The 12,819-nt window shown below is 49.6% G+C and overlaps 2 protein-coding genes across 3 annotated transcripts in view; both read right to left on the bottom strand.

Annotated features, from left to right (window-relative positions):
- The window catches only part of LOC147631371 (uncharacterized), a 2,404-nt gene extending 1,899 nt beyond the window's left edge, over positions 1-505 (bottom strand). Inside the window, exons 1-2 of the mRNA XM_086809918.1 lie at positions 444-505; positions 1-341 (exon numbers count right to left, since the gene is read on the bottom strand). The exon at positions 1-341 is cut by the window's left edge and continues 808 nt beyond it. Coding sequence (XP_086666044.1) covers positions 1-341; positions 444-505 — 403 coding nt within the window. The remainder of the gene's footprint in view (positions 342-443) is intronic.
- LOC147631370 (uncharacterized) overlaps positions 1-12,819 on the bottom strand; it is a 95,055-nt gene that overhangs the window by 57,517 nt on the left and 24,719 nt on the right. Inside the window, exons 2-4 of one of the 2 annotated variants that reach the window (XM_086809766.1) lie at positions 10,545-10,656; positions 10,102-10,276; positions 9,812-10,020 (exon numbers count right to left, since the gene is read on the bottom strand). In XM_086809766.1, coding sequence (XP_086665892.1) covers positions 9,812-10,020; positions 10,102-10,276; positions 10,545-10,656 — 496 coding nt within the window. The remainder of the gene's footprint in view (positions 1-9,811; positions 10,021-10,101; positions 10,277-10,544; positions 10,657-12,819) is intronic. The other variant, XM_086809767.1, reaches the window with a different exon arrangement.

The following is a 12,819-nucleotide window of genomic DNA, read 5'->3' as shown; positions in this document are numbered from 1 at the left end:
GTTGCTCCTTGCGAAGCTCAGTAGTGCGCAATGTCTCATAGGAGGGGCCATCCCACTCACACCCAATGCGGGAGATAGCTCTCATTGCCTTCTTCCATCGAGGAGTCCTGACAATGTGGAAGGATAATCCACATTGAATAAACAACTTCATCAACTCCCTCGTTGCCTCTTTCATGGCAGCCTTTTGCATCCCTGCCTGTACATGTCCTTTCTTGAACACTGGAAGACTAGTTCTTTTGGCTCGAGGTGCCGAGCTAGAACCACCTGCAACACCACCTGCAACATCACCATTGGTATCTTCCTCTCTGATACTGCGAGTCCTCTTGGAGACACTTTGACATCTTCAGGCTCTCCCAGATTGGGGATATCCTCAAGGGGGATACCTAGCTGCATGGCCTTCCAAGCCTTGAGGCTATCATAGATTTCTTGTGGCACATGCTTACATGGCCCAATGCCGAAACCCTTTGTTTGTGAGAAATGTGCCTTCAACCTGTGAGACTGCCATGGTGCTTATCAGCACAAAAGTTGCATTTCCACTTTCCGGAGCCTGAGCCACCATATCTAGACTCGAAGGTGACATTGTTCCAAAGAGAATCACCTGTTCGAGGCATCCTACAAGATGAGGATGAATGCAGATTGTTGGCCCTGCAAGTGCGACACCGTCGAAGATATGCCATAAATATTGATGGAAGAGAAAAAAGTGTGCTGTTTTGTGAGTTGTGCAGAGAAAACCAACTTAGAGCAAAACAGAACTTTACCCCTTTGGAAGACCTCCACAAGGCCCAAGGACACCAAGGAGCTGGGGGTCGACAGATGCGATGGAAGGACAAGATGGATGCACGCAAATCGGCGAACTCGCATGCGGCGGCCACTGGGAAGCGTGATAATGTGCACCGTACGAATCCAGGAAAGAAACGTTTTTTGAGGTTTTTAAAAACTGCATGTTTTAAGAAATGCGTTTCATACTGTACGAAACGTTTAGAAACGTTTCGTACGTTTCATAAGTGTATGAAACGCGTTTCTATGCAACACTGCTCTGGAGAGAGGGGAGCCAAAATGCGCAGCATCCTCAGCCAAATCTGCTGCGCTTGTGGACAGTCCCATAGGCAGTGTTTCTGTGTCTCCAATGGGTGGCCGCTGGAAGACCACTGTAGACAAGCCAGGTGCCAACTGCACAGCCCCTGTGGGCAACCAGCCACTGAAAAGTCGAGATCCTGCGTGCCTGTCGACTAGCCCAGAGCTTGGCCCAAAAATCCTCCAGGAACTGTTGTGAGAGTCCCTGTAGCCACCAATGCTCCGCTGCAGCTGGAGAGACCATCCTCCTCGCAATCAAAATATCCCTCCCCAACCGAACAGTGTACTGGAAAAAGGTAATCTCTGTGGCCTCGGGGGACGCATAAGGATCATGCCACTCGTACTCGCCAGGGTCCCACTGGAGCCGGGCCAAGGGACGCGCAGCATATGCCCAGATGCGCCAATCAGAGTCCACATCTGCAGGGTCTGGATCAATATGCCACTTCCGGGAAGCGGCGGCCACTACCCGTATCCTCTGAAAGATGCACTCTGCAACCAAAGGCGACTCCGCCTCCACTCTCTGAAGTCTGCCCTCATCTTGGATCTCATAGTAGAGGCATCTACCATCTTCAGTGCAGGCTCTCACAGCAATCAGGATCTCCATCTGTGTAAAGGCTCCCATCCACCGTGGGGCCGCTGGCTTGAAAGGCGTGAACCACTCCTCAGTGAGTGCCTCCTGAATGTCATCCCTCATAATCAGCCCCCCTCTGAAGTGACTCAGCCTCTCCACCTGGGAGACTGCAGAAGGCCTGCCAGTCTCCAAAACTGCGTGCTGGGCCTGCCGCCAATGGTCCCCAGGCTAGACGAGGCCGAGAACCCAGCATATGACCTTACTCAATGCATACCGCGGGGCTCCAGATGAGCGGCTGTCTGGCCCGCTCCTCATCACAAGTAGGAGGTCTTTGAGAAAGCCCCGGTCTCAGCAGCTCCCAAGCTCGCAAGATGCTCAAGGCAAATCTGTCCTCCCATCCTCTATTGAGGCTTGTCCTCCTCATCTCTATGAAGATCCATCGTATCTCTGGTGCCCAAGTGCCCCCTGCTGGAGGAGCCCTAGCCTGCAGAGTCGCTGAAAAAGAAGCTCCTTCCAAGGCTCAGCGCCTAGAAGCAGCCCCTGAACAATAAGCTTCCCCAATAAGGCTCTACTCTGATCAACTGGATCTATAATGCCCAAGCCCCCCTGGGCCAGCGGAAGAGTAATAACTCCCCAAGCAACCTTAGCCCGGGCTGGCTGACCGTCCCGCCCAGACCAAAGAAAGTTCCTGATCAGCCTCTGTACCTGGCTGATGCAAGAGCTCGAGAAGATCCAGCAAGACGTGATGTACCACATGGTCGCTAAAAGCACCTGATTTGTCACCACCACCCTCCCAGCCAAGGATAGCCGAGCTGTACTCCAATACAAAAGCTTCTTCCGAATGCTCAAAAGAAGCGGGGCGATCTGCTGCTCAGGTGACAAATCAAGTCCAATCTGGCATCCCAAATACCGCATTGCTGTGCCAGGAGGAATCCATCTAAAACCCGGGTCTGGGCTCCATGTCGGAGTGGGAGCGCTACTGATCCAAAAGGCCACTGTCTTGCGCCAATTGATCAATGCTCCCGAAGCTGCACCAAAAACCTGTAGCGACTGCTCTGCCCTCTGAAGATTGGCCTCCTGGCCATGCAAAAATAATCCCGTGTCATCAGCAAACTCAGAATCGAGCAGGTCCTCACCCCGGACTGGGAGCTGGAGTCCTCTCAAACCAACCTCCTCTGCTGTCAGATACATGCTCATAGCCTCAGCAAAGAAGAGAAAAAGAAACGGGGCGAGAGGGCACCCCTGACGGACTGATCTGGTCAACTCAAAACTCGGCCCCCATCCTCCTGCCATCAGCACCTGGCTACGAGCTGTGGAATATAGAGCCGCCACCCCTCGAATCCAGACTGGCTCAAAACCCAGGCGAAGCATAGTGCCCTCTAGGAAACCCACCCCAATCGACTCTATCGTATGCCTTCTCAAAATCGAGAAGCATAACGACCAGGTCCTCGCCGAGAAATCTAGCTCGGGCCGTCGCCTCCCAGAAGGTGAAAATGTTGTCAAGGATACTGCGCTCCTTGACGAATCCTGTCTGGGTAGCATGAATCAACTCCCCAAGGAAGGGTTGGATCCTCAAACTCAAGGCCTTGGCCAAGACCTTGTAGACAGTATTGAGGATCGTAATAGGTCTCCACTGTCGAATATCATCAGACACTCCCTCCCCCTTGGGGATAAGAAAGATCAAGCCCTCTGAAAAGCTCTGTGGCATCACCCCAGTGTCCAAAACATACTGAAAGCCCTTGCGGAGGCCTGGCCCCAAAATGTCCCAATAGCGCATAAAAAAGGCAGGCGTCAATCCGTCCTCCCTAGGGCAACTATGGCGCGGAAGGACCCTCAAAGCCTCAACAAGCTCATCCTCTGAAAGAGGCTCACCCAGAACTGTGCGCATACGATCTGTAACCCTCCTCTGTACATGGGCCCACACAGTCTGTCTGCAAGCATCACGTGCCTCCGTGGCTGGCTCCGCTGAGAGCAGGTTTCTATAGAACTTAGAGGCAATGGCTCTAATCTCCCCGGGCTCAGTGGCTAACGAGCCGTCCTGTCCCCTGAGCTGGCGTACACCTGCTCGAGCATGGCGGGGTCCGGTAATCTCAAAGAACTCCCCAGTCACTCTATCACCAAGCTGCGCCCACTGTGAGGCCTGGCGATGATAGTAAAACTCGTGTCTTTGCTCCTCTGCCTCTCTAACCTCCTGGCGTGCTTGGCTCAGCTGTAGCTGGGATACCACCCACTCACATGTAGGCTGCTGCTCCTGAAGGCACTGGAGCGAAGCAAGGCTACGTCTCAAGCGGCGCTCCCACTCTCGTGTCTCTCCCAGCCGTGTCAAGGCTACAACGTGCAAAAAAGAGCTGAGCTCGGTGAGTCCCTGGGCACACTGGCCTGCTGCATCCAGGTCAGAGCTCTAGCTATCATGCCATATCCTCTCAATGTCCTCAAAAAGACTGGAATCTGTAAGTATCCTCTCTGGGATCCTCAACTGCAAGCTAGTCTCCCGTGTCCCCTCCTCAAGTGTCAAAATAACTGGCGCATGGTCTGAAAAAGAAGTGCCAGCGAGAATGCCAACGGAGCCCCCACGCTCCCCGAACCTGTCGCCCACATAGAAGCGATCAATCCGTGATAGATTAGTCCCTCCCTGCCGGCGATCTGACCGAGAAAAACTAAGACTGTCCCGAGAGCGGGAGAAAGCCTCATGCTGCCATGCATCAGTGATCCGTAGTGTCATGCAAAATCGCTCCCAAGCTGCAAGCTCCGTGCCATGCACTGTAACATGACTGCCTCCCACCCTATCGGCCGGGTCCTCAAGCATGTTGAAGTCTCCTCCGACACACCAATGTGCGGCCTCGGGCAATGCATCTGTAACAAGGGTCCAGAACTCTACTCTGGCACTAGCATGGTTGGGCGCATAGACATTGAGCACGCCAAAGAGCTCATCGTGCATCCTCAGAATAACATACTGTGCTCTACCAGGCACAATGACCCCGCGATCCACAATGGCCTGCCGCCATGCATCCGCAATGACCATACATACTCCTCCCTGCCCACCCAAGGGGCCAAACCCTGCAGACCAAAATGTGTCCCATCTGCCAGGCATCACGGAACCATATCTCCGAATCCTGCTCTCACTCAAATGGTGCTCTTGCATCATCAGAATATCAATACTGCTCCCAACCAGGCATCTCTGAAGCTCCTGCCTCAAGCATCCACGATAGCGTACATAGTGTGCGCCGCCAAGGCCCTGTACATTCCATGAGATGATCCTCATGGATGACCTGCTGAGGTGGAGGCTGTCTCAGCCATACGGCGGGCCTTCGCAAGCGGCTTGGATGGAGAATAGTCCCCATCCGAGCGGCTACGAATCTGCCCACCCGGTGTGCTGCAAGAATCTCGGATCAGGCGCTAGTGGCTGTGTCCCATGGCGACTGCCTCCCGCTCAGAGAGAGCAACCTCGTGTATACATACATATCCAGGGTCGCGTGCTAGGTCTGCCACTATGCGAACCACCAAGTGGCGAACCCCGGAGGCATCCGCACTCCCGGAATCAAAGAAGTAAGCTAGCTCCCAGAGTCGGCCTATCACGTTTGTCACCTCCAGATCGCTCACATGGTGAGAAAACTCAACTGCGTGAGTCTTCAGTATGCTAAGAGTGAGATCTAGAGTCCACTCCCAGTCACTAGTGCCACAGAGAGGGAAGGAGAAGGCCACCGCTGAATCAAGTGCCTCCTCCCCTCGGGTCGGAGGTATCACCACATGCACTCTGATGGGTGCTGGCTCATGGGGGCCCTCCGCTCCAAAAAGCCGTGTGAAGGAGTAGTCAAAAGCCTCCGAGCGCTGTCTAGTGTCAAGCCTACTCAGCCGACTGCGGATAGAGGATATCCGTGAGGCCCGAATCGGCATGGTAGGTCTCCTCTGCGGTGTTCGAGCAAGGTCGGTGCTCAGTGCCCGCCGGACAGCAGGTGAGCGCCAGGGTACTGCCAGGGCCTCCCGAGGAGCTGAGGCGAGCAGGGGGGGGGGGGGGAGAAGGGGGTGGGGAAGGAGCCGCTGACAAAACGGGAGCGGGAACGGGAGGAGGCGAAGGCGGAAGCGAGGCGGGGGGGGGGGTGGGGGCAAAGGAGGGGGTGCTGGCATCTCCAGATCCTCAGTCTGCGCTGGGGTCTCCTCCTGGAGGGAGCAAAGCTGTTCCTCACTGGAACCCATTGATGCTGAGACTGTGACTGCTGCTGCGTTGGCCTCTGCGCCGCCTGCTGCTGTGGCTGTCTCCCTCTACGGCGCCCCTGTCCAGGCTGCCAATCCGAGGTCTCTATGGGCTGAGCAGGTGTCCCGGAGGCTGCCTGCCGAGCCGCATCTGTGGGCGGGCCATCGGGGGTCTGCTGCTGCGGTGAAGGTCGGGGTCTCCTGCGAGGGCAAGCCTTGGCCAGGTGGCCGACCTGCCTGCATATAAAACACTGGTTCGGGAGCCCCGAGAACTCCACTCTCTGATCGATCCATCCCCCCCTATCCTAGATAGCTGAATGACCTTCGGAAGAGAGGAGATGTCAGGAACCAAAACTCTGACCGAAGGCAGGCCAGCTGCTCTAGCCACCACTGAAGCTGCTGTGGGGCCAATCTCAAGCACCGAGCCCACCAATGCTCCTATCCTAGAAAGGAGCGGAAGGTACTCGCGGCGGAGTCCAGGGAAGCAAACTGTGACATGAAATAGGCGCTGTCCCTGCTCGGCCGCTGCTGGGTCGAAGCCATGCTGCCAAGGTCTGAAGAAGGCCCGAGTGCCCCTGATGTCAAGGGGACTCATGGCTAGGACCTGGGCCACGCTCTGGGCTATCTCGAACTCAATTTGGTAATGTCCGCGGCCCAGTAGCTGAACGTCCAGGATCTTGCCCACATCTGCAAGAAGGTGGGCCTGGAGAAGATCCCGGATCTCCCCTCTACTGGGGCGAGTGCCGACTATACGGCAGATGGTGAGGCGTTCCACCTCTGCGGCGAGGCTCGCTTCCTCTTCTAGCGAAAGAGAAAGCCTGATGGGGGTATCCTCAGGGGCGGGCGAGGGGGCTACGGAAGAGTCCCTCTGAGGTGGGGCGGGAGGAGCCTCCATCAGTGTCTGAAGCTTTGTCGAAAGCGAAGCGTAAATGGAAAGCCCTGCAGGAACTGAGCTACACAAGAGGCGAAGCGGGGAGGGGCGGAGGGTGGAAAGGCGGAAGACGGCCGAGGAGGGGGAGAACAAAGGGGGGCGGAACGAAAATGAGGGCAGGGGATTAAAACAAAGGCGGCGAAAGGGCGGGGGGGGCGGATGAAACACGAAAAGGGGGGGGGGAGAGGGCGAAGGCAGGCGGAGGGGACGGGTCACAGAGAAAGGGGAGAGTGCGAAGGAGACGGAGCAGGGGGGGCTGGCGCGAAAGAGCAATGGCTGGCGCGAATGAGCAGAGGCGGGGGGCGCTAATGCGCAGAGGCGGGTGTGAATGCAGGTTGCAGCGCAAGCAGGGGGGGAGCGGAAGCTTTAGCGAGCCGGAGGGGGAGTTGGGCACCCACATAGGCGCTTGTTGATGAGATGCTTCATGGTTACGTTAGGAGATACACACACACTCACATATCTCTCGAAACATCTCCGAGACTTGCAGTATCCTGTAGACCCAGGATATGGTGTCCTGTCACCACATAGGCGCTTGTTGATGAGATGCTTCATGGTTACATTAGGAGATAGTGCCACTCAAGGCGCACACACTCTAGGAACTGGTTTGCTTGTGATTTTCACCGTCTTCTTAGCTCTTTTATTTCTCTAAGAGCCTTGTAGTTCTTTTGCTAAGCACCTTATGGGACCAAAGATGAAATAAGCATGGCAGTATGGAATTGCACCTTAGATATCATTTTTTATGGAATTGTATCAAAGCTCAAAGGTTGGCCCATCCATAGTACACGGCTAGAAGTCAATACGTAAAAATGATGCTAGATCATGTGTTGGGTTCAGGGAATGGGAGGGAGTCATGTTCTTCTACTTGCATCACGAGTGCTCTTGAAAAACTCAATGGTGAGCCTTTGGAAGACCGCACGCACTTAGACATCCACCTTCGTCCTCTTCAATCTATCGTCCCGCTTAAACAGCCTCCAGTATATTAAAAAACAAAATTTGAGTCTACCCTGAATAATTTGGCTGAGTTTAGGGGAGTCAAATTTAGAGACCAAGTGGGGTTTTAGATCATAATCTCAATTTGAAACCCACTTCTTGCACCCTCTATGGAGGGGTGCACATCATGTTTTTTGCCTAGTTAGGGATTTGAGAGTTAACCTTGGATTTTTTTTTTCACACCAGCCCTCTCAGATATGATACTTCCTACCAGTCTCATGCCTGTCTCTTACTTGGGCCAAGGTTAAAATTTGACAACCCATGTCGTGACCAATGTTGCCAGGCGTTTCTAAAACAGCAGGTATGAAATGGGTTTCATACGTTTTGAAACGTTTCATAAAAGGTAAGAAACGGGTACAAAAAGGTTTCATACAAAATAGAAAAAGCATGTATATTTTTAACTTGAAATATACAAAAGAAAAAACTGTTGACATAACTTATAAGAGACCACATTGAATTCATTTCAATAAAAACAAAATACATGTAAGATATGATGATATCACAATTCACGTGGGTGATGACTAAACAAAAATCACTAAACAGAAATCAAAAGGATCACCATGTGGGTGATGAGTCATGACTCAAAATCCAAGATCAAAATAAATAACATGTCCAAAGTTCAAACTAAATAACATGTCCAAATAAAATGATGCTGGCAGCTGCTAGCTGCTAGCTGCTAGCTGCATCCTCATCCTCATCCTCATCTGCATCTTCTGCCTATGCAACCTCACTCTGAGGGTCACTGCCGGTAGCCGAGTCCTCAAATGCCTCATCCTCTAGAGGTACAGGTGCACCACTAGTACTAGCCTCTCGAGAAGATCGTGTAGTGCGAGCCGGAGCCATGATCTCCTCATAGAGCATAGAATAGATGTCTCTCTCCTCCTGAGGAATGTCGGGAATCTCCTTGCACTTCATGATATCAATCTTATCTGGATTCACTTGGCAAGGCTCAATGGGATGACCCTTTTGCTATAGCAATCGCAGATTGCAATGACAAAAGACAAGCCTCTCCAATTGTGATGTGGAGAGTCTGTTTCTCTTTTTCGTGTGAAAAAGAGCCCATGTTCCAAAGAGAATCACATGTTCGAGGCATCCTACAAGGCGGGGATAAATGCAGATTGTTGGCCCTACAATTGTGACACATAACATACAGTAATCTCATTTTATGATTCATGAATTTAACTGTCATCTTGGCCAACAATAGAGCAAGGGGAAGAGAAGGTAGGTAGCCTTAGGCCTCAATAGAGCAAGGGGAGGAAGATATGCCATAAATATTGATGGAAGAGAACAAAACGTGCTGCTTTGTGAGTTGTGCAGAGAAAACCAACATAAAGCAAAACATGACATTACCCCTTTAGAAGACCTCCACAAGGCCCAAGGACACCAAGGAGCAGGCGGGCTGACACGGGCATTGATTCGATGGCAAGCTGGCACACAAAACGGTGAAAAAGTACAGGCGGCCGCCAGTGGGAAACGCACAGAAGAAAACGTATGAAACGATGTGATGTGACGGGCTGTAGGGTATTAAAATATTCAGGATGAATAAAAAACGCATTTTGTACCGGACGAAACGTTTCGTACGTTTCAAACCTGTACGAAACGCGTTTCTATGCAACATTGGTCGTGACAGCAGCACCTGATTTGCAATACAGTTTGGCAAAGCAGCACACACATTTGACAGCCATATCTGTAGAGCCAAACATGTGCACAGGGTTTTTGTAAGGCATATTTAAATCATACGTACTAACTCCATGAAGCATCTTTAAATCATCTGTAGCAAGTGATGCTTTGAACAGAGTTTTCGACGACTCTTGGTAAGAACCAGGGTTTAAAACCCTAATCGAAGCCAAAGGCTTGTATACGGTAATCCATGCAGGAAAATTTGTGTGTCACAGTAGGAAGGTTTAACAAAAGGCAAAGGGCATAATTGCAGTGTGCAGATTGACTATTTGATTTTTATCCCTACACACAATGGCTTCTGGCCCAGTAAGTGACTGCATGCTTTTGATATATTTCAGTTTGTTTCTTTGACTAGATCTGATTTATTAACAGACCTGCAACTCATTTTCCTTGATGTAAGCCCACATGCGCTTGACCACTTCGGATCTTGAAAGCTCCCTTTCCCCTGTACCAAGAAACTGTATCAGAGCCTTCGAAAGAGGAAGAGGAGCTGTAAACCCACCACCTCTTGCCTTCCCTCCCTCCCTTTCTGGAGCCTCTTTCTTCTCTATTTTTGGTCTTTTTGGCTTCGATTCTCCTTCATCTGCTTTTAGGACCATATGTGAGCACATATCTTCTATAATTTCTCAAAATAAGAAGAAACACAACAGACTGCACTCTGTACCTCCTGGACTATCAAGCGGCCAAATGTGTTTAGTGAGCAGCTTATTCATTTTAAACATGTCAGTTGATTCAGTTCCAAAGACTGCTCGTAGAGCATCATCACATATAATCTTGCGCTTGTTTCTTGGGTCTTGTAATTTTTTTTCTCGAATGTATACCCATAGAGATTTGACAACCTGCATCACCAATTTTTCAAACAATACTCTATGAACATTCATACATACAACCAAATCATTTGAAGAAGATACCTGCGAGATACACACACACATGCTTAGCCTTTAGATTTCGGGGTTTGACATTATACCACCTTCTGGGCAGCATGAAACCATAGCCACTCGGGCAAGGCGCCCCGCACAATACCTGGGGCGGCTTTTTCAAAAGTGGAAAATTCAATGCAAGCCACTTACATTCTTCCTTCCATCTGATCTTATTAGATAAAATTACCTGGGGCCTTGACAATTCCTCTTCTCCCATCACAGCCTGAAGCTCTGGAGAAAGTCGACATAATTTCGTGAACCCACCTCCACTGGTTCGCTTTTTCTTCTCCTTCTGTAAGCTGCAAATTCAGAAATATACCAGCATACAATCAGTCATTTCAAAAGCTAGGTTTCAACTTGATTTGTGTCGTGAAAATAGTTATCGAAAAGACACTTTCTAGAATATCTACAGAGCCTATAAAAACACCACATGAAAGTATGAAACATAAGAACCCAATTGCCCCCAAACATCACGTTGGTTATGGAAACACAGGAGGTTTGATGAAATGTGAAAGGTGTAGCAAACACAAAATAGGAACAGATATTTTCATGTTTATGGATGTCCCTTCTCCCTTGAAGAAGGAATCCTTATTTATTAAGAACCAATGCTCCTTCCTCAAGCACCAGCACGGGTTGCAACTAGCTCACATATTCAAAGCCCCCATTTATCTGACTAGGCAATAAAACTAGCACCAGGAAGAAGACAATAGCAAGAGGCATTCATGCTGCAACTGGCTGCAGATGGGGAGTCCTCATCATTTGAATAGGAACATGCAGGGCTGCAAATGGCCCTCAGAAAATGGTGGCAGCCAATCTGAGGTTGGCTGCAAATGGGCAGTCCTCATCATTTGAATAGGAACATGCAGGGCTGCAAATGGCCCTCAGAAAATGGTGGCAGCCAATCTGAGGTTGGCTTGGGTCAGTAGGAAGACAAGCAGGGCAAATCCACAAAAGTCCTTATTGACTGCAGCCTAGAGCCTATACAAAACCCATGCACCTCCGACATTTTTCATTCCATACCTGCAGCTCCAAAGTGCATCACTAGTCTCCTCCCTTCCTCTCCAACAAATAGCAACCTCCAGCCAGAAAAGTCTTCAATCTGCTTACTCCTGTCCCTAGCAGCAGAATACAGGTGGCATGTAAACCAGTGAAGTCCGCCTACCTTGATGAAGACGTTGAGGATGAGGTCCATGTCACCAACATTTGGTGGTATCCTCGGTTCAAAAGACAGCGCATGCAGACTAAGATGGGCGTCATACAAGATGTAACAAAACCCACCTGAAGACCTATCTGCATGTCTACTACACTTAACGGGCAATCGTTCTGTTTGTAAATTACTTCATCCTCCCCCAAGTAATCACTAAATTCAGAAATTGCTGCCTACAGTGGCACTAACCCTCAATAGAAGCTTTGCATCTTCTGAAACAGTGGTTGAAATGATCTTGAGACACAAGAGTAGTGGCCAAGGATGTGACAACCGAAGTTGCATGGTCTTCACAAGAAACACTGTGTTCCATGGTTGCATGAAATTTTAAAGAGTATTTTAACTTTGTGGTGTGCTCATCACAGATTCACAATTAGTATAATCTCCTGCCCCACATATCCAGATGACTCAAGAATCTAAATCCAGAATTTTTGTTGTGTGCAGTTTTGACATTTTGAAACAATTAATATTTGTAGCTTACTAAGGGGCTTTTACATATAACTTTAAGATCTCAATGGATAGAGTAAGCATTGTATCACCTTAAAAAACTTGCAAACACATTAAAACCATGTATTGGTTTAGATACAAATGGATGCTAAAAAGTGGTGTATCAAACACACACAACTTCCTACTATTTTAGACACTTTAAATTGAATTTATTTCATGTGAAACTTGGCAAAATATTTGACACAAATATGAAATAATTACTTGGAATTTTTCACGGGGCTTAGTGATTTTTTTCTCTAAGCTTATAAGGCGGTTTTCTCTCAAACCTGAGTTGCAGTCTCAGCAAGTCGTATTTATGGGTGTAATTCCTTATCGTGCCAGAATCCAAATTGCAAGGTTACATTTTTTAAAGACATACTAGGTCACATATTCAAACTCCTCAAGAGGGATTTTGAATATGTCTTTCCTAGTGCAAGTAGCATCATCTATATGGTTCAGCATTGAGCCTTGAGATAAAAGCATCCAGTGTAACATGCGGAAGCTTACAAACAAGGATTATACTTTGATAAATACTTTCAGCCCTTGGTTCTTGACAATGAATAGCACAATGTAGAGAAGATAAGAGTGCAGAGAGAGAACGAAGGCAAATACACAGTATTGGGTCCCAAATCCCCTCTGAAGGCCCTACACCACGTATGGTGCTTTATTGAATGAGTAGAATGACAGTATCTTGGCTGTGAATAGCCTGGACTGAATTGACGTGACTTGGACAGCTCCTTGGCTGAGATAACTTTCAGCTTGAAGACAAATC

This window comes from Cibotium barometz, chromosome 15 (genome assembly GCF_041138505.1).
Source record: "Cibotium barometz isolate CiBa-2024 chromosome 15, ASM4113850v1, whole genome shotgun sequence".
NCBI lineage: Eukaryota > Viridiplantae > Streptophyta > Polypodiopsida > Cyatheales > Cibotiaceae > Cibotium > Cibotium barometz.
The sequence above is the reverse complement of the archived record's forward strand: the minus strand, read 5'-3'. Positions and strand labels throughout refer to the sequence as shown.